This window comes from Trachypithecus francoisi, unplaced genomic scaffold (genome assembly GCF_009764315.1).
Source record: "Trachypithecus francoisi isolate TF-2019V2 unplaced genomic scaffold, Tfra_2.0 Lachesis_group12, whole genome shotgun sequence".
NCBI lineage: Eukaryota > Metazoa > Chordata > Mammalia > Primates > Cercopithecidae > Trachypithecus > Trachypithecus francoisi.
Genome location: NW_022681457.1, coordinates 71,357,815 through 71,384,311, shown reverse-complemented (window position 1 = coordinate 71,384,311; position 26,497 = coordinate 71,357,815). Strand labels below are relative to the sequence as shown.

The 26,497-nt window shown below is 40.9% G+C and overlaps 1 protein-coding gene across 3 annotated transcripts in view; it reads left to right on the top strand.

Annotated features, from left to right (window-relative positions):
• SCP2 (sterol carrier protein 2) overlaps positions 1–26,497 on the top strand; it is a 125,962-nt gene that overhangs the window by 9,978 nt on the left and 89,487 nt on the right. For 2 of the 3 annotated variants that reach the window (XM_033226335.1, XM_033226333.1), the window contains exons 2-5: positions 11,053–11,110; positions 18,379–18,450; positions 21,421–21,552; positions 25,300–25,364. In XM_033226335.1, coding sequence (XP_033082226.1) covers positions 11,053–11,110; positions 18,379–18,450; positions 21,421–21,552; positions 25,300–25,364 — 327 coding nt within the window. The remainder of the gene's footprint in view (positions 1–11,052; positions 11,111–18,378; positions 18,451–21,420; positions 21,553–25,299; positions 25,365–26,497) is intronic. The other variant, XM_033226334.1, reaches the window with a different exon arrangement.

Below are 26,497 nucleotides of genomic sequence, written 5' to 3'. Positions count from 1 at the left end.
TCTAGTCTCTACTGCTAACAACACAGAGAAACAATCAGTATATGCTTCCTAATGAAAGAATATACTACCACCTGTAGTTTTGTCAAAGGTATAGAATGTACGATCAACTTTTGGATCCAGTTGCCAATTTACAGGAAATATAGAGAACAGAAGTACGCGTTCAACTACCTGAGTAGGCAGTCTGCAAAATCCAGACTCTGGGAAACTGTAGGTCAAATGCTTGGGTTCTTCAACAGACATGTCCTACTGCATTTGAAAGGGAAAGAAAGTACTAGAGGGGAGCCTGTAGATTAAAAGAGAATTAAAGAATTAAAAGAGAATTAAAAGAATGCATATTTGGGTGATAAAAGTATGAAATATTCTAAGAGAGTAATTACTGTAAGAATCGGGATAGTAATTACTTTGGGGGTAGAGTGGGGATTGAGATTGGGACGGAGTACATGGAGGAGTTTCTGGGGTGGAGGACAAAGTTCTATTTCTTGATCTGGGTGATGGTAGCAAGGGTTTTGCCTTAAAACAATTTATTAGGGTATGCATTTAACTCCAGAAAAAAAAATCCTAAAAATTGTACAGTAAGGAAATGTAATCATAAGTAGACAGCTGGCCCAGTAGTTGAAAAAAATGTATTTAATAAAGCAAACACTGAGAATTAACACCAAATTGTGATTCTGCTATGTCAGGAGGGTAAGAGATATGTAAACTAATGTATATGTGCGGTAGCAGAAAAGGCCTGATCCTCATTGGTCTTCATAGGAGATTATGATATGACTTCTTAAATTGATGAAGAAAGAAATAGTAGTATAAGAATATATAGAAACATGTCAGTTTCTAACAAGAAATATCTGAAAGAATTGAAAGTGGATGCTTTGGGAGCAAATAAGACTACTGGGTGGCCGGGAGCGGGGGCTCAAGCCTGTAATCCCAGCACTTTGGGAGGCCGAGACGGGCGGATCACGAGGTCAGGCGATCGAGACCATCCTGGCTAACACGGTGAAACCCCGTCTCTACTAAAAAAAAATACAAAACACTAGCTGGGCGTGGTGACGGGCGCCTGTAGTCCCAGCTACTCGGGAGGCTGAGGCAGGAGAATGGCGTAAACCCGGGAGGCGGAGCTTGCAGTGAGCTGAGATCCGGCCACTGCACTCCAGCCTGGGCCACAGAGCGAGACTCCGTCTCAAAAAAAAAAAAAAAAAAAAAAAAAGACTACTGGGTGCAGAGTAGTGAGACAGGATTGCTGTTTATATTATAAAGTTTGTGGTATTTTTTGTCTTTGTCTTTTGTTTTTACATTTCTTTTATGAAAAAATAAAATATAAATAGAACATTACTAGCACCTCAGAAGGCCGTCTTGTGTCCTCTTCCAGCCACTGACCCCTTGCCTTCAAAGGGTTACCGTTATTCTGACTTCTGACCTTTAATATGCTGGATTAATTCTGGCTTTTTTTGTTCAACATTATGTTTGTGAGAGTCATCCATAGTTTTATGTATAATTATAGTTTGTTCATTTTTGTTGATGTAACATAGTCCATTGTGTGAATATATTGAGAGGTGAAGCCAGCTGGACTTCCTGGGTCAAGTGGGGACTGGGAGAACTTTTCTGTCTAGCTAGAGGATTGTAAATGCAACAATCAGCACTCTGTAAAAACGCACCAATCAGCTCTCTGTGTCTAACTAAAGGATTGTAAACACACCAATTAGCACTCTGTAAAATGGACCAATCAGCTCTCTGTAAAATGGACCAATCAGCAGGATGTGGGTGGGGCCAAATAAGGAACTAAAAGCTGACCACCCCAGCCAGCAGTGGCAACCCACTGGGGTCCTCTTACATGCTATAGAAGCTTTGTTCTTTTGCTCGTCATGAGAAATCTTGCTGCTGCTCACTTTTTGGGTCTGCACTACTTTTTATGAGCTGTTAACACTCACCGTGAGGGTCTGCAGCTTCATTCCTGAAGTCAGCGAGACCACGAACCCACTGGGAGGAGCAAACAACTCCACGACACACCACCTTTAAGAGCTGTAACACTCACTGCAAAGGCCTGCAGCTTCACTCCTGAAGTCAGCAAGACTATGAACCCACCGGAAGGGAGAAACTCCGGACACATCTGAACATCTGAAGGAAGAAACTCTGGATACACCATCTTTAAGAGCTGTAACACTCACCGCGAGGATCTGCGGCTTCATTCTTGAAGTCAGCAAGACCAAGAACCCACCGGAAGGAATAAATTCCGGACACAATATTATCAAAGATAAAGTTGGACACTAGTTAAGGTAGTGAGGATTGACTTGAATCAGTAATAAGTATTGCAATAGGGAAAAGAGTTCAGTATGTACTGAACTCAACTTTGATTTGTACAGAAGTCAGTGGGTGTTTAAAGGAAAAATGAGGGAGTGGGGTAGACAGCAAGCAAGGGTTCAGTAGAGTCAGGGAAGTGGAAAATAAGAGTGTAAATGTGACTAGGCCAGATGTTTTGCCTTGCTAGCAATTACCTAATTTAGGATTCTGTCCTCTCACAGAGACTGGGAGACAGAGACTATCCTCAGATGTTGGCTGGAACAAATAGTACATTGTTTTGGCAGCCTAGAGTTTTGTCAGGCAAGCACTTTAAGCTGGGCAAGGGTTGTTTTAGAGATGTGGCCTTGTGCTGTTAGAAACTATGTGTTCAAATAGAGAAGAGAGCTCAGAGGAATCTAGCTAGAGTCTGTTCAAGGAGAAGATCCTTGTCATATACCAAAGTTTATCCAGTCTACTGTTAAAGGACATTTGGTAGTTTCCACATAATATTTGCTTTTAATTTTGAAGGAATAATGTTGTATGTGTTTATTTGCTTGACTAACCTTTTAAAACTTGCCTTGATTTCAGTAAGAAATTAGAAAGTGGAGGCCACATGCGGTCGCGCATGCCTCTAATCCCAGCACGTTGAGAGGCTGAGGTGGGTGGATCATTTGAGGTCAGGAGTTCGAGACCAGCCTGGCAAACATGGTGAAACCCCATGTGTACTAAAAATACAAAAAAAAAAAATAGCTGGGCATCATGGTGCGCACCTGTAATCCCAGCTACTCGGGAGTCTGAGGCAGGAGAATTGCTTGAACTTGGGAGGTGGAGGTTGCAGTGAGCTGAGATTGTGCCACTGCACTCCAGTCTGGATGACAGAGCAAGACTGTCTCAAAAACAAACAAACAAAACAAAAACAAAAACAAAAAAAAGTGAAGCAGTTTCACCATACAGATGATAATTTAATCATTAATGGATATTGCTTGTTAAGAATCTAGCACAGTGCTGTTGAAATGGGAAAGGTTCCCTTGTCCACCTCACAGGGTGTGCTATGGGTGTGTGGCGTACTTCTTCAGTGCCCCCCTGCTCAAACCTCTAGGGGAGCATACAGGCAGGTAGGCTGTGGGGCTCTGACTCCACAGCAGTGTCTAGGGCTGAGTGTTTACAGTTCCTGAAACCCCAGTGGGTGTGTGCTACAGGGTGCTCTCTTAGTCTGTAGGCGGCTTGTGTTAACCAGCTCAATTAGACCCCCTTATCACAAGAACAGATGGATTTCTGTATCCTGGGGTTTCTTGCCTTGGTGTACCAGAAGAATTGGATCACACATGGGTTTGGAGAATGAGTGCAAGGTTTTATTGAATAGAAGTAGCTCTCAGCAGATGGGGGAACCAGAAGGGGGATGATTTTCCCCTGGAGTCAGCTGCTTAGTGGCCAGGGCTCTCCTCTGACTGCCCCTGCCAAACTCCGCCTCATCCCACTGGTAGATGGCCTGCCGGTGTGCCGGTGTCTGTTGGTGTGCTCTTCTGCCAGTGTGCTCCTCTTGATGTGCTTTCGATGACCAGCCTCTTGCATATTCTTCCACTGATGTGCTCCTCTCCATGTCTGGCCGCCTGTGTGTTTGCCTGCTAGGGTCTCGGGTTTTTATAGGCACAGGATGGGGGCATGGCAGGCCAGAGTGGTCTTGGGAAATGCAACATTTGGGCAGGAACTGCCTGACTTCACCTAGGCCCGTGAAGTCCATTATTGCGGGATCTGGCCAGCAGCCCGCAATGCAGTGGGGCTCTCTCTTTGTTCCCAGGTGGATCGGCAGGTCGAGAAATAATAGACACATACAAGATAGTGAAAGCTGGGTCCAATGGGGTCACTGCCTTCTGGTCCTGTGGTGCCAACAATGCACTGGATATGCCAGCATTTATTATTAAGTGTAGTGAGGGTGGGGGTAGGTTAGTGAGGGATTTAGGATCATTTGATTATGAGGTGAGATGGTCACATGGGGATGAAGTAATTCTTTAACATAACATCTATATGCAGAAGTACAGTATACAGAGATAAGAATTTACAATATAGTGTGTGCATCAGTAATTTCTAACAGAGCCTTAAAACAGAAACACAGTCTTTCTGTAACCTATGATTAGCAAGCTATTAATCAGCAGTAACAGTTGCAGCAAGAGCTGGTTACAAACAATCCATAGTAACAGGGCGTGAAACTAGACAACCAGTTAGATCAGAAATTCTCAGAAGGGAGTATGCCATAACCCTAAAGAGGCCTAGAAGCTGTGGCAAGATGAGGGCGTTTATAGCCCTATCTTATCCATATGGACAGGCGCCCCCCGCCCCTCCATGTGTCTGTTTATAGGCTCTCCACAAGGGTCGCATTCTGTTCCCAGAGCTGTGAACATCTGCTTTTCTGGGATAGGAATCTTGGTGATGCAAAACCTCCCTGACTGCACGTCCATTCATAGGCTCTCTGCATGGGGAAGCACATCATTCACTGTTGGCTCATTCTGGCAGTCCAACCTGGCATTGTCTTTACATAATCCTGCATGCAGTTTTGTGTTCACAATAATCAGGAGCATTTCATCTTTTATTCCATAGCAATAGTTTCAGGGGGTCTCCCTACATCTCCCTCTTTTCTCTGATTTAAATGAACCGTAGCAATCATAGCTTGGTGCTGATTACAATTGGATTGAAGGATATTTTTTTCCAATTTTACACATGAACAACAAACCAAAAGCACAAATAATACACAGAACAAAATTAATGACAGTGGATCCTCCCAAAGATTTTACCCATTGAATGGGGTTGAGATTAGATAACCCCTTAGGGATACCGTCCAAAACTTCAGCACCGGGTAAAGCAGTTAAGTGTGCTTGAGAGGCCTCAAAAATCTGTTCTTTTAGCTTGCTTATGTCTAAACTTAAATTATCTTCACTTCCTTGTAAATTGCGTTTTACTGATTCCCAATTGTTAACAGACTCATTATATTGAAATGGAGTTATACAAAAATCAGAAGTATTCCAATCACATTGCATTTGTAATCTGTGTTCTAAACTCATAATTCTATCTCCCATCCATGTAACAGTTTGTGCTAGATCATTAATTTGGCCAATTTTTGATCAATACCTGACTGAGAAGTCCACATTCGAGTAGAATTTTTTTGCCATTTATCCACAAAATGAACAGTTTGAATAGATTGATGTAATGCAACTCCAGCAGTAGCAGCAGTCACAGTAACAACAATCAAGCCCATTATTACTGCAATTAATGTAAAAATAAATCATTTACTCCTTTTAAGAATTTTTTGTAAAATATTGTTAATAGCATGGATAGAAGGGGAAGATTCCCAAGGTCTGTGTAAGGTTACGGGGAGCCAAATACCTTCTCTGGCTCTGACTATTAAAATACTATGATATTGTTTAAAGGATGAGTCAATACAAGAATACAAGTAACAACACAGGTAATTATGTTGGTTTTTGAACTAATATGCATCTTTCCTACTAATAACATATATAGTGGTTTAACACAGCTTTTAAGTGGTATAGTTTTGTTGGACTCCATGTAGATAGTATATATATTTTGGGATGGTACTCTTTTTTGTGAATGTGGATTCGGGGGAATAGGTTGTATGAGAGATGGTGGGGGAACATTAGCAATGAGGAGGTATAAGTCCTCATAATCTTTACTGTCCCATCTTTGAATTGACCTTTTGATGATTGCCATAGTGATATTTTTGGCTGTGTGGAAATAGTAGTGTAAATCAATCTGTTGTCTTAGTTTTTGAGGTGACAAGGTGGATTTACTTATAACTTTCTCCAGCCCAAACTCTCATACCAGTCATAGCTGTGGTTAATCTCCATAATTCTGAATGTTCAGTTCCTAAGTGGGGAACAACAAGCCTTGGCTTTGGAGGGGCAACCCCTGCCCCTTTCCACTTAAAAGGAAAAAAGGAGTTTAATCTATGATATAATAGGGGAGGGCTGTCACTACTGTTTTGATAAGTAATATCATAGAGAAAATATTGACAATCTCTGTGACCCTGAGAGCAATCATTAGTAATATGACCTTTAGGAGCCCAATCAACAGTGGTGTAGTGAGAAGAATTAAATAACACCATTCCTTCTAAACTAACACAATCCTTCCATATTAATTTGTCAGCATTTGAAGGCAAGTTGAGAGGACACGCAGGTCCTAAAGGCTTATATTGCGATATGTGAATATTATCAGTGATTCCTGTTTTGATTTGCCTTAGAGGTTTTAATGAGAGCCCTGATACCAAGTGTCCTAAGGGAGGGACAGAGTGACCAGATGGTAGTGTGACTGCCCAAGTTTGAATATCTAATGAGAGACATCCATTAGTGGGTCCCAGGCACAAAGGTGGATACCTAAAACCTAAAGTGATATTGAAAGGGGTTCCTTCTTCTGAAGGTTGAACGGGAAAACGATCATCTACAGAACCAGGCATCCAAATACTATCACTAACATAGACCTCGATAGGGGTGTCCATCCATATCATGGCTCGAATAAGAGGAGGAAAAGGAATATAGGCCCAATATTTATAGTTTTTAACAGTCTGTGGGGTGACAGAGGGTAGAAGGATCAGTATCAGGAGGAGGCAGAGGTTGAGCTGGACCTGGATTGCTGGAGACAAGTTGTTCAGGATGGCTGACTGGATTGTCTGTTGTAAAGGAGTTAGCATAGTCATTTTCTTCTTTATAGTGATACGTTGACGTCCTAACCCAATCAAAGTGGCTATTTGATCAAAATATATTGAAAGAGTTTTAGAGGCTGAATTAGGAAGAAATACCCATTCAACTAGAGAATCATTTTGTACTGTAAGTCCCATAGGAGAGTGGATGGAAGGAAAAACTAAAAATTGTAAAGGTAAATTTGGGTCAATACGAGAGACTTGTGCCTTTCTCACTCATTGTTTCATGAAAGTTTTGCTTCACTTATGTATGTATATAGTGTACTGGGTTGTAAAATGTATTTTATTGTGGTTTGCAGTCAAAAGAATATTCAAAGTCATTTTGCTTTAGCATGACCACTCAGCACCAAAGCACTACATCTTACCTAATCACTCATCAAGTTCAGTAGATTTTACTTCCCTTGTATTTCTTAGGTCTATTTCTTTCTATCTTTTTTGCTTCTGTCTTAGCCCTCACTTGGCCTATTTCAGAATCACGCTAGTTGGTCTCACTGCCTCCTGCCATACTCCTTTCATCATTTCTCCACATTGTGTCTAGGATGATCTAAAATGCAAGTGTCGTCATTCCCAGTCTCTTTCTCTTTAAAAATAGACTATTTTAAAAGAGAAATTTTAGGTTTACAGCAAAATCGAGTACAAGGTACAGAGATTTCCCATGTGTTTCCCCCATTCCTCCATATATAGCCTCTCCCACTATCAGCAAGGGTACATCCAGAGTGATTGCTTTGTTACGATCGATGAACATACATTAACACATCATTATCACCCAGAGACCATAATTTACTTTAGGGTTCACTCTTGGTATTTTGCATCTATGGATTTTGACATGTGTAATGATATGTATCCAGTATTATAGGATCATACAGAATAGTTTCACTGCCCTAAAAATCTTCTGTGTTCCACATATTCATCCTTCTCTCCCACCAGCTCCTGGCAACCACTGATCTTTTTACTGTCTCTGTAAATTTTACCTTTACAGAGTGTCATTTACTTGGAATCATAGTTTGTAGTCTTTTAAGATTGGCTTCTTTCACTTAATATGATATCTATTTAAGGTTCCTCCATGTTTTCTCATAACTTGATAGCTCATTTCTTTTTAGCACTGAATAATATTCCATTGTTTGGATGTGCCATGGTTTATCCATTTACCTCCTGAAGAACATCTTGATTGCCTCCAAGTTTTGACAGTTATGAATAAAGCTAATATAAACATCTGTGTGGTTCTATCATAATGGCTCACGCCTGTAATCCCAGCACTTTGAGAGGCCGAGGCAGGAGGATTGCTCGAGCCCAGGAGTTCGAGATCAGCCTGGGCAACATAGTGAGATCCATTTCTATAAAAAAATGTAAAAATTAGCCAGGCATGATTATGAGCACCTGTGATCTCAGCTACTTAGAAGGCTGAGGTGGGAGGATTGCTTGAGCCCGGGAAGTTGAAGCTGCAGTAAGCTATGATCACACCACTGCACTCCAGCCTGGGCAACAGAGTGAGACTCCATCTCAACAAAACAAAACAACAACAAAAAACATCCATTTGTAGATTTTTATATGGACATAATTTTTCAGCTCCTTTGGGTAAATGCCAAGGAGTGCTATTGCTAATTCGTGTGTGTGTTGTGTGTACTTTATTGTTGCTTCATTTATTTATTTATTGAAACTGAGTCTTGCTGTGTTGCCCAGGCTGGAGTGCAGTGGCACAATCTCGGCTCACTGCAACCTCTGCCTCCTGGGTTTTCCTGCCTCAGCCTCCTGAATAGCTGAGATTACAGGTGCTGGCCACCATGACCAGCTAATTTTTGTATTTTTAGTAGAGACAGGGTTTCACCATGTTGACCAGGCTGGTCTCAAATACCTGACCTCAAATGATCCATCCACCTCGGCTTCCCAAAGTGCTGAGATTACAGATGTGTGCCACCATGCCCAGCCTATACATGTTTAGTTTTGTAAGAAATTGCCAGACTTCCTAATGCTCCATATCCTTGTCAGCATTTGATGTCAGTGTTTTGGATTTTTGCCATTTTAATAAATAGTGGTATCTAATTGTTGTTTTATTCCAGTCTCATTTTAAAAAACATTGTTGTCTGGGCATGGTGGCTCACACCTGTAATTGCAGCACTTTGGAAGCTGAGGCAGGAGCATCACTTGAGCCCAGGAGTTTGAGACCAGCCTGGGCAACATGGCAAACCCCATCTGTACAAAAAAACCAAAAATTAACTTAGTGTGGTGGTGCGTGCCTGTAGTCCCAGCTACTGTGGGTGCAAGGGGAGCTAAGGTGGGAAGATTGCTTGAGTCAGGGTGGTTGAGGCTGCAGTAAGTTGTGATCGTACCACTGCACTCCAGCCTGGGTGACAGAGCAAGACCTTGTCTCAAAAAACAAACAAACAAAAACACTGTCTTCAGGATAAAGCCCAGACTGGCACTGCGGGGCATAAAAGGTCCCTTGTGATTTGATTCCAGAACTAGACTAAACTTTCAACTCCATTACTTATTAGCTCTATGCCCCTGGGTTAGTTGTTTATCTCTGTGTGTCCTAGTTTTCTTTTTTTTTTTTTTTTTTTTTTTTTGAGATGGAGTCTTGCTCATCACCCAGGCTGGAGTGCAGTGGCCGGATCTCAGCTCACTGCAAGCTCCGCCTCCCGGGTTCACGCCATTCTCCTGTCTCAGCCTCCCGAGTAGCTGGGACTACAGGCGCCAGCCAACGCGCCTGGCTAATTTTTTGTATTTTTAGCAGAGACGGGGTTTCACCGTCTTAGCCAGGATGGTCTCAATCTCCTGACCTTGTGATCCACCCGTCTCGGCCTCCCAAAGTGCTGGGATTACAGGCGTGAGCCACCGCGCCCGGCCGTGTCCTCGTTTACTTATCTGTAATGCATGGAACCTACCTTTTAGGATGATTGTGAGGATTAAATGAGTAAATACATGTGAAATGCTTAACACAATGTACACCATAGTAAGTGCCCAATAAATATTAGTTGTTATCATTGTTTGGACCTAAGTAACTTTTATGTTCATATCACTTTTTTTTTTTTGGAGACAGAGTCTCGTTCTGTCATCCAGGCTGGAGTGCAGTGGCACTATCTTGGCTCACTGCAACCTCCGCCTCCCGTTTCAAGTGATTCTCCTGCCTCAGCCTCCCCTCCCGAGGAGCTGGGATCACAGGTGGGTACCGCCATGCCTGTCTAATTTTTGTATTTTTAGTAGAGATGGGGTTTCACGATATTGGCCAGGCTGGTCTTGAACTCCTGACTTCAAGTGATCCGTCTGCTTCGGCCTCCCAAAGTGCTGGGATTACAGGCATGAACCACCACTCCCAGCCATCCTTAACACTTTCTACTTTGTGCTTTAACCTATGTCATACCAAATTATGTACAGTTCTTCCACAGAGAAAAAACTGCTGTATTCTCTCACTTCTAGACCTTTACTCCAAAATTTCCTTCTCTTTCACTGTGCTAACTGCTACTCATCCATAAGGACTTAATTTAAATGGCAGTTTCTCTGGGAAGGCTTTCTTGTCCTCCCTCCAAGTCTGGGTAGACGTCTCTGTCAAGACATTCTGTACTTCTGACACTGTAGTGTAACTATCTGTCTTTGGTTAGACAGGAAGCACTCTGAAGGCAAGGATTTTGTATTATTTATTATTAAAGTCCAAGAACACAAGAAGTGCTCAATGTGTTTTTTGTTTGAATGAGTAGTGAATGAATAGATTTTCATTGTGTAGAAAATATAACTATACTTGGCTGGGTGCGGTGACTCACGCCTGTAATCCTAGCACTTTGGGAGGCCAAGGTGGGCAAAGCACGAGGTCAGGAGTTTGAGACCAGCCTGGCCAACATGGTGAAATCCTGTCTCTACTAAAAATACAAAAATTAGCTGGGCATAGTGGTGTGCACTTGAAATACCAGCTACTGGGGTGGCTGAACCAGGAAAATAGCTTGAACCCAGGAGGCGGAGGTTGTAGTGAGCCGAGATCATGCCACTGCATTCCAGCCTGGGTGACAGAGCAAGACTCCATCTCAAAAAAAAAAAAAAAAGGAACTATACTTGTTTGTATTTATTATCTCTTTCTGTATCTCTAGTTCGTGAGGCCTGGAGCTGAGAATTCAAGAGACTACCCTGACTTGGCAGGAGAAGCAGGTAACATAGAACATTTAGATCTTTGAACATTCATAGTTTATTATGTGGTCTGTCTTGATTTCATGGATGGGGCAGCCTTGCAAGCACAAAAAGAAGCCCAGTCAAGGGAGAGGAACCTGTACAGAGAAATGCCTAGTGACTCACTGCAAAGGAAAAGAGCTTGGGCATTCTTAGCAGCTACATAGCCAGAGCAGAGAGTGGCTTACAATTTTATGTGCTATCCAAATATTTGTTGAGATGGTTAAGGGATCTGTGAGAGAGAGAGGTAGGGTCGTTAAAAGGGATAACATCGTTCTAGTGGGTGTTAACTTCAGGAGTTCTAATAAAATTAGTGTCTTCCTTTCCTGGAAAAGGGATAATCACATTCAAAATGTATTAAATACCTTTATGGTGGTTTTCTTCACTTCATTGAGCCAACATAGAGAATTCTTTTCCTGTCACTAGCTTACTGCACAACTAAAGGAGGTGTTACAGTTTGTTATTGTTTATTCTAATGAGTATTAGTACTTTTGAGCAAAAGACGGGTGAATATTAGTGGGAGTGGAACCAACAGGGAGAAAGATCTACAGGTGTTCGGGTCCTGGTTCTCTAAGCATTTGCCATTCTTTAGAGACGTACCATGGCCAGGCTGCATCTGGCTGCACTGTGGGTCTGAGTTCTAGCAGAGAGATCTGCATCCATTGTTCTCCTTCTCCCCCACCTTTTTTTTTTTTTTAAAAAGGGGACAAGCATGAGAGCTTCTTTACATGATATATATAAAGAATTTTTTTTTTGCCATCAGTAAGAGATTTAATTATTTTGTAAAAATCCAAATGCTGGCATTGCCAGAAAAATTTAACAGGCTTTTTTTTTTTTTTTTTTTTTTTTTTAATTTGAGATGGAGTTTTGCTCTTGTTGCCCAAGGTGGAGTGCAATGGCGTGATCTGCAACCTCCGTCTCCTGGGTTTAAGCGATTCTCCTGCCTCAGCCTCCCGAGTAGCTGGGATTACAGTCACGCACCACCACGCCTGGCTAATTTTTTTTGTATTTTTAGTAGAAACGGGGTTTCTCCATGTTAGCCAGGCTGGTCTCGAACTCCTGACCTCAGGTGATCCACCTGCCTCAGCTTCCCAAAGTGCTGGGATTACAGGCGTGAGCCACAGCACCCAGCCTAACAGGTTTCTTTATATCCCTGCCGTTATAGTAAAAATTCACACACAAATGAAAATGGAAAAACTACCAATACTTGATTTCTGTCCCCTATTTTTCCACTTGCAATCATATACTTAGATGCCTTTTGACTCCATGGGAAAAAAAAATCTAATGTTGAGAACTACCAATAACAAGAAGAAAAGAATATTTTTGTTTTTGAGAATGAAATGGTTCCCGACATAGTGGGTTCTTAAGCACCTTCCCTGCATATGTAGTATGCTAACTTGATGTCTATTGGTGTAATTGTTACTTATTTGGCATGGTTAGTGCACAGGTTGGTGTCTTCAAAAAGGCCAGCGAGATAGACCTTTTGCAAAGCACCAATAGTTGCACTCTGGAAGTGCCAATCTGTTTTTAAGTCCTGAGCAATTTGTTGCACCGGATGCTGGAAGGGAGGTGTGTGAATCAGCTTAGTGGACTTCTGATAACGTCTGATTTCACCGAGTGCCACAGTACCAGGCCTGTAATGATGAGGTTTCTTCACCACTGCAGTAGAGGGCACATGCTTACGAGCGGCTTTTTATAGCCAGTTGCTTCCTGGATGCTTTACCACTGGCTGATTTTGGGCAGTCAGCTTTGTACTAGCCATGGTATGGAGACCTCCTTACTTACCCCCCTTCTTTGGGTGGAACTCTGCCAGCTCGAGGTGGTGCTGATGATAGAGAGGGGCAGCAGCTGCTGGAATACCTAAATAAATGTTTTGGTTTGGGGGCAAGTACTCTAAGCTTAGGTGCCAGTTGTTTAGGAGAATTCTGGGAAATACCTACTGTCAACACTTGGAGACCTTCTCTTTCGTCCCATAAGTTGTTAGGCACAGTCCTTTTCCTAGGGAGCCTCCCCAACTCAATTCCTGCTACCTTGTTGACAGGCAACCCAAAAGGAGTTACTGTATTTATTCCTTAGATGTTCCTGCTTATTACCATAAGTATCCAGTACATATATATTTAGATTTTACCTCAACTTTTTTTTGTTTTCTTTTTTCTCTTTCTAACCATTTCTTCAACATCAACTCTTATTATTCAACTCAATACTTAAATGTTATACAAGGAATCAGAGCATGTCTGTCCTCCAAAACAAAGATTCAAGAGATTTGATTAATTGCAGTGGTTCTCAGGGCAGACACTATTCACTTAATGTTTATCTTCTGCGTTGTTAAATGTTCTGCTCTTAACTGATGCCTCCAAACAGCTTCTGCCTATCCCTTAAGTAGGAGATGCTTTGATCAGTTTTCTCTATATTTTTTGACCAATTTCTTTTATTTAATTAAAAAATTTGAAGTTACTTTAGTGTGTATATAATGTTTTGATTATAAAATTGTAATATTGAGGTAAAGTTATGATGTTTGAAATTAACTTTGGGGATTGACTAGTAATAAGAAATCTGGCCAGGCATGGTGACTCATGCCTGTAATCCCAACACTTTGGGAGGCCAAGGTGGGCAGAGCACCTGAGGTCAGGAGTTCGAGACCAGCCTGGCCAACATATAGTGAAACCCCATTTCTACTAAAAAATACAAAAATGAGCTGGGCATGGTGGTGGGTGCCTGCAGTCTCATCTACTTAGGAAGCTGAGGCAAGAGAATTGCTTGAACCCGGGAGGCAGAGGTTGCAGTGAGCCGAGATCACATCACTGTACTCCACCCTGGGCAACTGAGTGCCCAGGTCTCTCAAAAAAAAAAAAAAAAAAAAAAAGCCAGTCTGATTTACTCAGCTTACTTATTAATATTCACTGTGTTTGCAAGCAACATTAGGAAAGTAAATATCTTTTAATAAATGAACTTTTATATGGGATAAAACTTAAAACTTTATTATTTTTTAGTTATTAAAATTAAATTGTAGAGACAGGGTTTCACCATGTTTCCCAGGCTGGTCTTCAACTCCTGAGCTTGAATGATTCGCCTACCTTGGCCTTCCATGGTGGGATTATAGGTGTGAGCCACTGCACCCGGACAAAACTTAAAACTTTTAAAACCTAGCTTTGCTCTTAAAAATACTCCCCCATTCTAATTATGTAAAGAAGTGAACAGTGCCAAAGGATTACTCCACTCATAGATCTCACCTGCAGCATCTTTAGACCACATCAGTCACATTTCGTCAAACATTTATTCAAGTACAACTTGGGGATAAAAATCCCTGAGAGTCTGTAGATGCTTTTGCGCTTGCTGTCTCTGGATTCATTTGTAGACTGTGGTGTTGAGGCAGGGGTATTGGTTCAGAGGTCTTACCCCAATTCTCCAGACTGCTTATAGGAGGGGGTTCTGCTCCCTTTTCTTTCCCATTATTTCCTAAATGCACAGAATGGAGGGGAGCACACCAGCAGAATTGTGTCCTGTCACTTCCATTACTTAAGGACTTCTACTCTTTATACATTCCTGTATCCTCCTTTTCCTCAGAGAATTGTTGGGGACCCCTTTACATCTGAATGCACATGACATGTGTTTGAATGATATAGCAACCATGGAACTCTTTGAAACGTTTTCAGATAGTTAACTTCTGTGCTTCCATTGTTTTCTCATCCTTTTAACATTTTTATTTAATAATTATTTTAATCTGAAAGCTTATACAGAAAATCTGACATTAGGAAAAAGTGTGCAGCAAATAGTGAGTGTCTCCTGGGCACTGAGAAGGTTTCAGATTGGTGTGGTATACTGATCTCAAGGTTCTTACCATCTAGTAGGGAAAATAAGGCAAGTTTAGAGAGACAGTGAGTAGTAGACTGTGAAAGGTACAACATGCTGTTAGCATTTTTTTTTTTTTTTTTGAGATGGAGTTTCGCTCTTTGGCCCTGCCTACAGTGAAGTGGCTTAGTCACAGCTCACTGCAACCTCTGTCCCCTGGGTTCAAGTGATTCTCCTGCCTCAGCTTCCCAAGTAGCTGGGATTTACAGGCACCTGCCACCACACCTGGCTAACTTTTGTATTTTTAGTAAAAATGGGGTTTAACCATGTTGTCCAGGCTGGTTTTGAACTCCTGACCTTGGGTGATCCACCTGCCTCGGCCTCCCCAAGTGCTAGGATTACAGGCATGAGCCATCATGCCTGGCCTGCCGTTATCATTTAAGGGAGGTACAGAGTACCAGCTGAACATACCTTTTTGTAACTCATTCTTTCCCACTGATTATAAGAGCAATGCATGTGTTTTATTGTAACAAATAATTATGTACTAAAGAAAACAAAATTTTGACCCAGACCTAGTCACTATTAGTATCTTGGTGTTATTCTATTTTAGCATTTTTCCCCTATGGCTATATGGGATCACATTTGTAGTTTTGTATCCTATTTATATATTTATATATTTTTAAGGACAACATCTCACTATGCTGCCCAGGCTTGAGTGCAGTGGCTATTCACAGGTCCAGTCATAGTGCATTCCACCTCAAACTCCTGGGCTTAGGCAGTCCTCCTGAGCAGCTGGGACTACAGGCATTCGCCACCGCACCTGGCTTGTATCCTTATTTCCAAAATTGATTTTATCATGAGCATTTCCCCTTTTACTTAAAATTGTTTGGAAAAGGGCCAGACGTGGTGGCTCATGCCTGTAATCCCAGCACTTTGGGAGGCTGAGGCGGGCAGATCACCTGAGGTCAAGAGTTCGAGACCATCCTGGCTAACACGGTGAAACTCCATCTCTACTAAAAATACAAAAAATTAGCCAGGCATGGTGGCGGGCACCTGTAGTCCCAGCTACTCGGGAGGCTGAGGCAGGAGAATGATGTGAACCCGGCAGGCGGAGCTTGCAGTAAGCTGAGTTAGTGCCACTACACTCTAGCCTGGGCAACAGAGTAAGAGTCTATCTCAAAAAAAAAAAAAAATTGTTTGGAAAAGAGTGTTTAAGTTGTGCATAATATATTAGTTTATATATATGCCATTATTTTTGTTGGACATTTAGGTTCCCAAGTTTTTGATGTTTTAGAAAAATTGTAGTGAACATTTTGCTAAATAAATGTTTGTTCTAATCTCTGTTTATTTTTGAGGAAAGAGCCTAGAAGTAGAATCGTAGGAATAGTGAATATGATCATTTTTAAGTTTTTTTTTTTTTTCAATGAGACATGGTCTCCCTCTGTTGCCTAGGCTGGAGTGCAGTAGTGTGATCATGGCTCACAGCAGCCTTGACCTCCTGGGCTCGAGCAATCCTTCTACCTCAGCCTCCCAAGTAGCTGGGACCACAGACACACACTACCATGCCTCCCTAATTTTTGTATTTTTTGTAGAGACGGGGTTTTGCCATGTTGCCCAGGTTGGTCTTGAACTCCTGGGCTCAAGGAATGCTCCTGCCTTGGTCTCCCAAAGTGCTAGGATTACAGGAATGAGCCACTATGCCTGGCCTCTTTTTTTGTTTGTTTGAAACCGGGTCTGGCTCTGTTGCCCAGACTAGAGTGCAGTGGTGAGATCACGGCTCACTGTAGCCTTGACCTCCAGGATCCAAGTGATCCTCCCTCTTCAGCTTCCCAAGTACCTGGGACCACAGGTGTATGCTACCACACCTGGCTAATTTTTATTTTTTGTAGAGATGGGTTCCCACTATGTTGCCCAGGCTGGTCTCAAACTCCTGGGCTCAAGTGATCCTCCCACTTCAGCCTCCCAAAGTACAGTAAGCCACCGTGTCAACCAAGATTCTTGCCAAATTAATTTTCAGCATTTACACCCTTAGAGTCTCATTGGCAACATATGAGAATGTTCTTCTCAACATAGTCTCGTGAACGTTATTATAAGACATTTATTTTTTGCACATACGTTAAGCAGGAAAAGATAACTCATTGTTTGACTAACCCAATTCTGTAATCAATTACTTCATAAATTATAATTGATTATTATAATTAGTATGTTTGTGAATTAAAAAAATTTTTCAAATACATTTATATGGTTAAAAAGAAAAAAGAGTCTGGGCTTGGTGGCTCACGCCTGTAATTCCAGCACCTTGGGAGGTCAAGGGAGGCGGATCACTTGAGGTCAGGAGTTTGAGACCAGCATGGCCAACATAGCGAAACCCCCTCTCTACTAAAAATACAAAAAGTAGCGTGGTGGTGGGTGCCTGTAATCCCAGTTACTTGGGAGAATCACTTGAACCTGGGAGGTGGAGGTTGCAGTGAGCCGAGATCGTGCCTTTGCACTCCAGCCTGGGCGACAGAGCAAGACTCTGTCTCAAAAAAAAAAAAAAGAAAGAAAGGAAATACAGGAATACAGGGCCAGGTGTGGTGACTCATGTCTCTTACCCCTCACTTTGGGAAGCCGAGGTGGGAGGATCGTTTAAGCCCAGGAGTTTGAGACTGCAGTTAGTTATGATCATACCACTGCACTCCAGTGACAGAGAGACCTTGCCCTTAAAAAAAAAAAAAAAAAAAAAAAAAAGGAATGAAGAGTGGTTTGTAATTCTCAGGCCTGCCCCCCATGGACTTCTTTTAACTTGTTTTGCTTTAGTTCTTCTGGTGGTTATCTAAATAATTCCTCAAGTTTTTGATTTGTCGGTTTTAGATGTCTGTTTTTTCTCATTGTCATAAATGAGGATTTAGCTCACACTTTTTTTTCAACCTCACTGTCTTCTTTCCAGTTTACTTACATAATTTTTCTCATTTATTTACATAATTTTTCTCAGTTCATCCACTAGTTGTTTCTGCCACTTTTGATAGCATCCTTAAGCTGTTTTTCTTGTTCCATAGACAGAGTCATCTCTTGATCTTGGCTTTGTAAGATGAGCACATTCGTGCTATCTGCTCCCAGTAATGACAGTCTTTCTCATTTTACCCTCTAGATGTGCAGCGGAGCTACAGGGATGAATAAGACAAGGACCGTGTCCTTAAGGAGCTGTAAGACTCTTCAGATTTAATGTAGATAGATGTGAAGTTATAACAGAAAGTGTTAAGTACCAAAAAGGAGATACGGAAAAGTGATGCAGTAGCTTAGAGGAAAAAATGATTACTTTTGAAATTAGAGATCTGAGATGATTTGATGAAGGATTTGTCATCTGAATTGAGCATAGACTATATAGAGTAGTTTACTTTGAGAAAACTCTAAGCTTAATTTTTACTCTCCTAAAACAAATACTTAAAGCACTTTTTGATAAAAACCTTTTGTTTTTATAGGCCAGAAGGCGTTAGCTGATGCACAGATCCCTTATTCAGCAGTGGACCAGGCATGTGTTGGCTATGTTTTTGGTATGTATTAAACTGTGTATTCTAAATTTTTTTTACCTAAATCTAGCAGCAACTACACAAACAATACAGAGACATTTGTGAATTTTAACCCTCAAAAACTCAGAATTCATTCATTTATATTTGCGTTGAAAAAAAAAAGAAAAAAACCCTCAGAATTCAAAGTCTTATTTAAGGGAATTACCACTATTTATGTATTTCCCTTATGTGTCAACCTAGTGTAATTTTTCTTTTGGTGACTATTCCAAATCATACTGTAAAGATCTTCTTTGGTCTTTTTAAAAATATGGCCAGGCACTGTGGCTCACGCCTGTAATCCCAGCACTTTGGGAGGCCAAGGCGGGCGGATCACGAGGTCAGAAGATTGAGATCATCTGGCGAACATGGTGAAACCCTTCCTCTACTAAAAATACAAAAAATGCACCTGTAGTCCCAGCTACTCAGGAGGGAGAAGCAGGAGAATCGCTTGAATCCAGGAGGCAGAGGTTGCAGTGAGCTGAGTTTGTACTCCAGCCTGGGCAACAGAGCAAGACTCTATCTCAAAAAAAAAAAAAAAAAAAAAAAAAGCATAATGTTTCCTTGAATAAATGTATTATAATTTATTTTATCAGTCCCCTTTTAATGGATATTTAAAAGTTCCAGTCTTTTCACAGCATTTAAAAAATAATGTCAAATAAAGATTGAATATATTCAAGGTATAAAATAAGATGATTTATGTATATATTGCGTAATAATTACCACAATCCAGTTAATTAGTACATTAATTACCACCCATGCTGTACATTAGAGCCACAGAACTTGTTTATCTTATAACTGAAAGTTTGTACCAGTTGACTAACATCTCTCTGTTTCCCCCAACCCCAACAACATTTTTTTTTGTTTTTGGCAAAGGGGTGGGGTGTGTGGGGGAACCCCTACATCATTTTATATGATTATATGATATTCCTCTCTTGAAGGTCTACTATAGCTTATTTAGAAGTAGTAATGATATTTTCTAAATTCTAGTTATTATAAAAATACTGTGAATATATACAGTATTATTAAAATACTATAGTAGGTGTTACTGTAGATGAATATTTGTGCATATATATGATTTATTTCTTTGAGATATCAAGATATCAAGAGAATTCTAGAAGGGAAACATACTGGGTTAAAGGGATGCAGAATATATTTATTGAAAAGCAGATCCCTAACTTTCCTGATTTTGCTGAAGACTCCTGGAGCCTGTACCTTCAGATATTCCCATCACACTGCTCCAGCATGTCTACCTTGGTGGTCATGTTACTTGTGTTTGAAATGCTTGTTCCTTGGTGCCATAAAGAAATAGCACTTGAACATGAATTTAATTTACTCAGCAAGGCCATTTTTACTTCCTGCAGAAAGGGTACACTTGCCAGCAGTTTTGCCACGAGAGTACACCAAACAAAGGAGACAGGATCATGTATAACCTGACGTGTCCACCCTACTGCTGTGTCCAGTTCCATTGGCTGGAACGGAACCTCACATTCTGTATTTATCTGGATTGGCTAGCAACTTAGAACTTTTTAAAAGAGGCAAAGGCAGAGGAGAACAAAGGAAGGAGGAAGTAACTTGTGGAATGCCAAGAAACGTAAAAACACCTTCAAATAAGGAAGAGGAACAGGTTATGACCTAATGCTTGCTTGGACCAGTATGAGCATGCCAGGGCAAATACTTAGGCTAAATAGTGGGAGCTAAGAACATAAAGTACATTGATTTCTTTTTTTTTTTTTTGAGGCGGAGTCTCGCTCTGTCGCCCGGACTGGAGTGCAGTGGCCAGATCTCAGCTCACTGCAAGCTCCACCTCCCGGGTTTATGCCATTCTCCTGCCTCAGCCTCCCGAGTAGCTGGGACTACAGGCGCCCGTCACCTCGCCCGGCTAGTTTTTGTATTTTTAGTAGAGACGGGGTTTCACCGTGTTAACCAGGATGGTCTCAATCTCCTGACCTCATGATCCGCCCGTCTCGGCCTCCCAAAGTGCTGGGATTACAGGCTTGAGCCATCGCGCCCGGCCAGTACATTGATTTCTTTACCATGGCTAGCAGATATTTAAGAATGTTAGCAGAGGTCTTTGAATACATTTTGCTTCTAAGAGAAGTTATTATCTATTCCTAATTCAATGGGGAGGAAAGTCTTTGAAGAGGAACCTCTACTTTACTTTTTACACTTGGGAAAGGAAGTCACATGTGTATTTAACATGGATCATGTTTTCCTGGAATGCCTTGGCATGCAGGGTCTTTTAAACTTTTCGAAGTTGTGGAATCTTTATATGAAAAGTAAATCATGGCTTTTAATCACTGTCATAGGTTTAAAGATTTTATTTATTTATTTATTTATTTGAGACTGAGTCTCGCTCTGTCACCCAGGCTGGAGTGCAGTGGTGCAATCTTGGCTTACTGCAACCTCTGCCTCCTAGTTCAAGTGATTCTTCTGCCTCAGCCTCCTAAGTAGCTGGGATTACAGGTGCATGCCACCACACCTGGCTAGTTTTTTGTATTTTTAGTAGAGATGGAGTTTCACTGTGTTAGCCAGGATGGTCTTGATCTCCTGATCTTGTGATCTGCCCGCCTTGGCCTCCCAAAGTGCTGGGATTACAGGCATGAGCCACCGCACCTGGCCAAGGTTTAAAGATTTTTATCCGACGTTTAGGTGTTAATGAAATATTGCTTTCTTTATCATATAGCCTTAGCCAGATGGAATTGTTTTCTATTAACTGATCATTTCTTTACTTCTCTACCTCTATATTATATAAAGAAAGTGCACATATATTCTGTTTTCAGTCTTTTTTGCAGAGTAAATGATGGTTAGCGTTAAAACTGTTTCTAAGATATTTATTGTCTTGCACGTGTTATATGCTAGGCAAAGGTATAATATTAAAAAAAACACATAATGTAGTATTATGTTGCATTGCAGCTCCATAATTCTCCATATTAAAATTTTTGTTTTTCTATTCAGGTGACTCTACCTGTGGGCAGAGGGCTATCTATCACAGTTTGGGAATGACTGGAATTCCTATAATCAATGTCAACAATAACTGCTCTACTGGTTCTACTGCTTTGTTTATGGCCCGCCAGCTGATTCAGGGTGGTAAGGAGTGCTTGTCTAGTGTACTTAAATATTGCCCTATTTTAATCATTTAATCACACGACCATCAGAGGAATTATTTTATAATGTATTTGTTTTAAAAAAGGCCATATCAGGCCGGGTGTGGTGGCTTATGCTTGTAACCCCAGCACTTTGGGAGGCCGAAGCGGGTGGATTGTTTGAGCTTGTGAATTCGAGACTAGCTCTGGGCAATGTAACAAAACCCCGTCTCTACAAAAAAATACAAAAATTAGCTGGGTATGGTGGCATGCATCTGTAGTCCCAGCTACCTGGGAGGCTGAGGTGGGAGGATGGCTTAAGCCTGGGAGACAGAGATTGCAGTGAGCCTAGATGGTACCACTGCACTCCAGCTTGGGCGATAGAGCCAGAGCTTGTCTCAAAAATAAAAAATAAAACCAAAGACCAAAAAAAGGCTTTATCAGCCAGGCATGGTGGCTCATACTGGTAATTTCAACACTCTGGGGGACCAAGGCAAGAGCATCGTTTGAGCCCAGGAGTTCAAGACCACCCTGGGCAATGTAGGTAGACCCTACGTTTACACAAAATTAAAAAAAAATTAGCCAGACGTGGTGGTCCCAGCTACTCAGGAGGCTGAGGCTGGAGGATGTATGATCATACCACTGCACTCTAGCCTGGGCAACGCAGTGAGACTCTGTCTCTAAAAAAAAAAAAAAAAAATTAAAATAAAATTAAAAAGGCATTGTGAGATATAATTTGTAGACCATAAAACTCACCTTTTAAAAGTGTACAATTCAGTGTTTTTTGTATATTCACAGAATTGTATACCTATCACCACTATGTAATATTAGAACTTTTTTTTTTTTGAGAGTGAGTCTTGCTCTGTTGCCCAGACTGGAGTGCAGTTGTGTGATCTCACCTCACTGCAACCTCCACCTCCCAGGTTCAAGTGATTCTCCTGCCTCAGCCTCCCGAGTAGCTGGGATTACAGATACCCACCACCATGCCTGGCTAATTTTTTTGTATTTTTAATAGAGATGGGGTTTCACTATGTTGGCCAGGCTGGTTTCAAACTCCTGACCTCAAGTGATCGGCCCACCTCGGCCTCCCAAAGTGCTGGGATTACAGGTGTGAACCACCACACCTGGTCATATTAGAACAGTTTTATTACCACAGAAAGAAACCCTGTACCCATTAGCAGTCATTCTCCATTTTCTCCTCCCTTCAGTCCCTAGAAACCACTAATTTACTTTCTCTTTGTGGAATTTCGTATTCTGAATATTTATATAAATGGAATTGTACAATACATGGCCTTTTGTGGTTTATTTCACTTAACACAATGTTTTCACAGTTTATTCATGTTGCAGCATATATCAGTACTTAATTCCTTTTCATGGCCAAATAATATTCCATTGTATGGATATATCACATTAAAAAATAGATGGACTGTTTTTTAAATGTAGAAGAAAAATAAAAAGTAAAATAAGTAGAAATGAGGTCTTGCTATGTTGCCGAGGCTGATCTCCAGCTAATGGCTTTAAGCAATCTTCCTGCCTTGGCCCCTCAAAGTGCTAGGATGGCTATATCACATTTCTTCTGCCTGTTTATCAGTTGATAGACATTGTTGCTTGCATATTTTTTTTGGTTTCCATCAGTTGAGGGATTGTTTCTATTTTTTTTGGCTGTTATGAATAATGCTGCCATAGTGAGCATGGCACCCGTAATCCTGGCTTCCTGGGAGGCTGAGGCAGGAGGATCGCTTGAGTCTTGAGACTGAGGCTGCAGTTTGCAGTCATAACCGCACAGTCGTAACTGGGCAACAGAGCAAGACACTGTCTTTTAAAAATGGTCAGGGGAGGGTGAAGATAATGCCATTGTAAACATTGTGTATACTTTTTTTTTTGTGGCTGTGTATTTTCAGTTCTTTTGTATATGTATCATATCCTATGTTTCCATATATTCTAGGGTTTTTTATTAGGTCCTCTCTCTGTTCCACTGATTTGTTTGTTGATTACTATTTCACTACCCAGCGTTTTAATTATTGGAACTTTATATTGTTTGATAATGCTAGTGGTCCCTGTTTCTGTTACATTATATTTCTTTCATTTTTTAAGGAAAAAATGTGGCAATCCTGTCTTTTTTTTTTTTTAATTCAGCTCCTACAGGAATGTTTGGCTCTTCAGTTGAACTTTAACAACATAATTTTTAGGTGCCCCCTCTCTCCAAAAATAATTCTTTTGAGATTTTCATTGGGTTGATTTTTTAATTTTTAATTTCAAATTTTAAATGTTTTTCTAAATGTGATTCTAAATTAGCTTTTTATATTCATTACTGAAACATATTTCCACATTAACACAAAATTTTATTAACGTATTGAGACTTAAGAGAAGAATTAAGCACCTTATTGATTTTTCTTCTTTTCTTTTTTTAGAGACAGGGCCTCACTCTCTCATCTAGGCAATAGTGTGGTAGCATGATCTCAGCTCCTGCAACCTATGCCTCTTGGCCTCAGGTGATCCTCCCACCTCAGCCTCCTAAGTATTAATAGTTGGGATCATAGATGTGCGCCACCACACCTGACCAATTTTTGTGTATTTTGTAGAGATGGGGTCTTGCCATGTTGCCCAGACTGGTCTCGAACTCCTGGTCTCAAGCGATACATCTGCCTTGGCCTCCCAAAGTTTTGGGATTACAGGCGTGATTCACCATGCCCAGCCCGATTTTTCCTCTTATCTAGAAGAATATAAAGATTTTCTCTGTAATTTTTCTGTTATTAAAAACTTTGGCTGGTTGGTGGCTTATGTCCGTAATCCCAGCACTTTGGGAAGCTGAGGTGGGTGGATCACTTGAGCCCAGGAATTTGAGACCAGCCTGGGCAACATGGTGAGACTCCATCTCTACAAAAAAAAAAAAAAAAAAAAAAAAGCAAGAAAACTGGTCGTGGTGCCACAGGCCTACGGTCCCAGCTACATGCAGATTGCTTGGGCCCAGGAGGTCTAGGCTTCAGTGAGCCATGATTGCATTGCTGCACTTCAGCCTTGGTGACAGAGTGAGACACTGTCTCAAAAAAAAAAAAAAAAAAACCAAAATAACCTTTGTGGTGCCAGGCATAGTGGCTTATGCCTGTAATCCTAGCACTTGGGAGGCTGGGGTGGACAGATTGCTTGAGCCCAGGAGCTCAAGACCAGCCTAAGCAACATGGTAAAACTTTCTCTACAAAAAATACAAAAATTAGCTCTAGCTAAGAGAGAGCTGAGGTGGGAGGATCGCTTGAGCCTGAGAGGTTGAAGCTGCAGTGAGCTGTGAGCCTGCTACTCCACTCCAGTCTCCGTGACAGACTGACACTTTGTGTCAAAAAAAAAAAGCAAACAAACAACAACAACAGAAACCTTTGTGGGATTATAGTATGTTTTTACATTTTATGTAAATTGGCTTATTTATTTAGAGACAGAATTTCTGGGCTCAAGTGACCTCCTGCCTCAGCTTACCAAGTCACTAGGACTACAGGTGTGTACCACCACACTCAGCTGATTTTTCAAACATTTTAAGTTTTAAAATTTTTGTAGAGACAGAGTCTTACTATGTTGCCCCGGCTGGTCTTGACCTCCTGGCCTCAAGCAATTCATCTGCTTTGATTTCCCAAACTAATGGGACTAGAAGTTTGAGCCACTGTGCTCTCATTTGACGCACTTATTTGAATTGAAGTATTTAATGGTATTTTGTTGGTGTTTAGAAATTTGAATTTTCAAAATAATTACATTTTCCTTTAAGGTGTGGCAGAATGTGTCTTGGCTCTTGGGTTTGAGAAGATGAGTAAGGGAAGCCTTGGAATAAAAGTGAGTGTTATTTTGGCATAGTTACTAAATGAGCTAATATAACCCAAAAGTTGAAAGGTGATACTTATATGTATGCATAGATCTTGGTATTTTAGAATAGTGAAGAATCTTAGAGATAATTTTGTTCAAACTGTTTATTTTACCAATGATGAAACTGGTGTTCAAAGATATGAGATTATTGAATTTGAAGTTGACTTATCTATTTAATTTGAAAGCCATTCATGTATTCATTTTTTTGATAAATGAATTACATTCAATAAATGAAATTCATTCAACAAATTGAAGAGAGTTAATAAAATGTGGGACTTCTAATTCTGGTAATGGCAAGCCAAGTTTTTTGAGCCAGTTCTCTCACTGATGACAACTAAAATATTTGGATAGAATATGAAAAAAGAAATCCTAAAGGTATTGAAGAACTAGCAAGAGAGAGGAACTGCAAATGAATGCCAGAGAATTAACATCAGCATTTGCAACTACTTTTGCCTTGAAGATCTTTGCTGATCAGGCAGCTGTGAGCCACAATTTTGACAGCCCCCTGGAATGAAAGGGGAAGTAGTCAAAGCTCAGGCCTTCCCAAGATCTGAATTTTAATACCCACATTAAATTGATACTATGTAAGGGTAAACTCTTTGGGTAGGACAAACCTGAAGTAAAACTGCCCACTTCCATGAGATGATAGGGAGAGTTACCATGGCATCCAGTAAAACAGGGGAGAAAAAAAAAAAAAGAGGATAAAAAACCCAGTAAAACCTTTCATTGAGTTAATAAATCACAGACTAGCCCTCATGTGGGATCACTGCCAACATTCTCATTATCGGAGTGGTCCAGGAAACCTCAAACCATGAATTGAATCTAAATTAGTTCCAGAATGGTAGTAACCTAGACAGATTTTCTTCTGGAGGAAAGCACCCTTCTTCCAGGCTTTGAGAGCCCTTCCAGTAAAATTTCAAGGACACGCAGTTAAAGATAACCAAGTGTTAAAGAAACAAGGCACCACAATTGAGAACCGAAAGAAAGAAGGGGCAGTAAAAGGTAATCTCTGAAGACTGCCAAAACTAGATTTATTGGATGCAGATTTAATCATGTTTGTTATGTTTAGAGAAATAAAAGACAGCTTGGAAACCTCTTTAGGC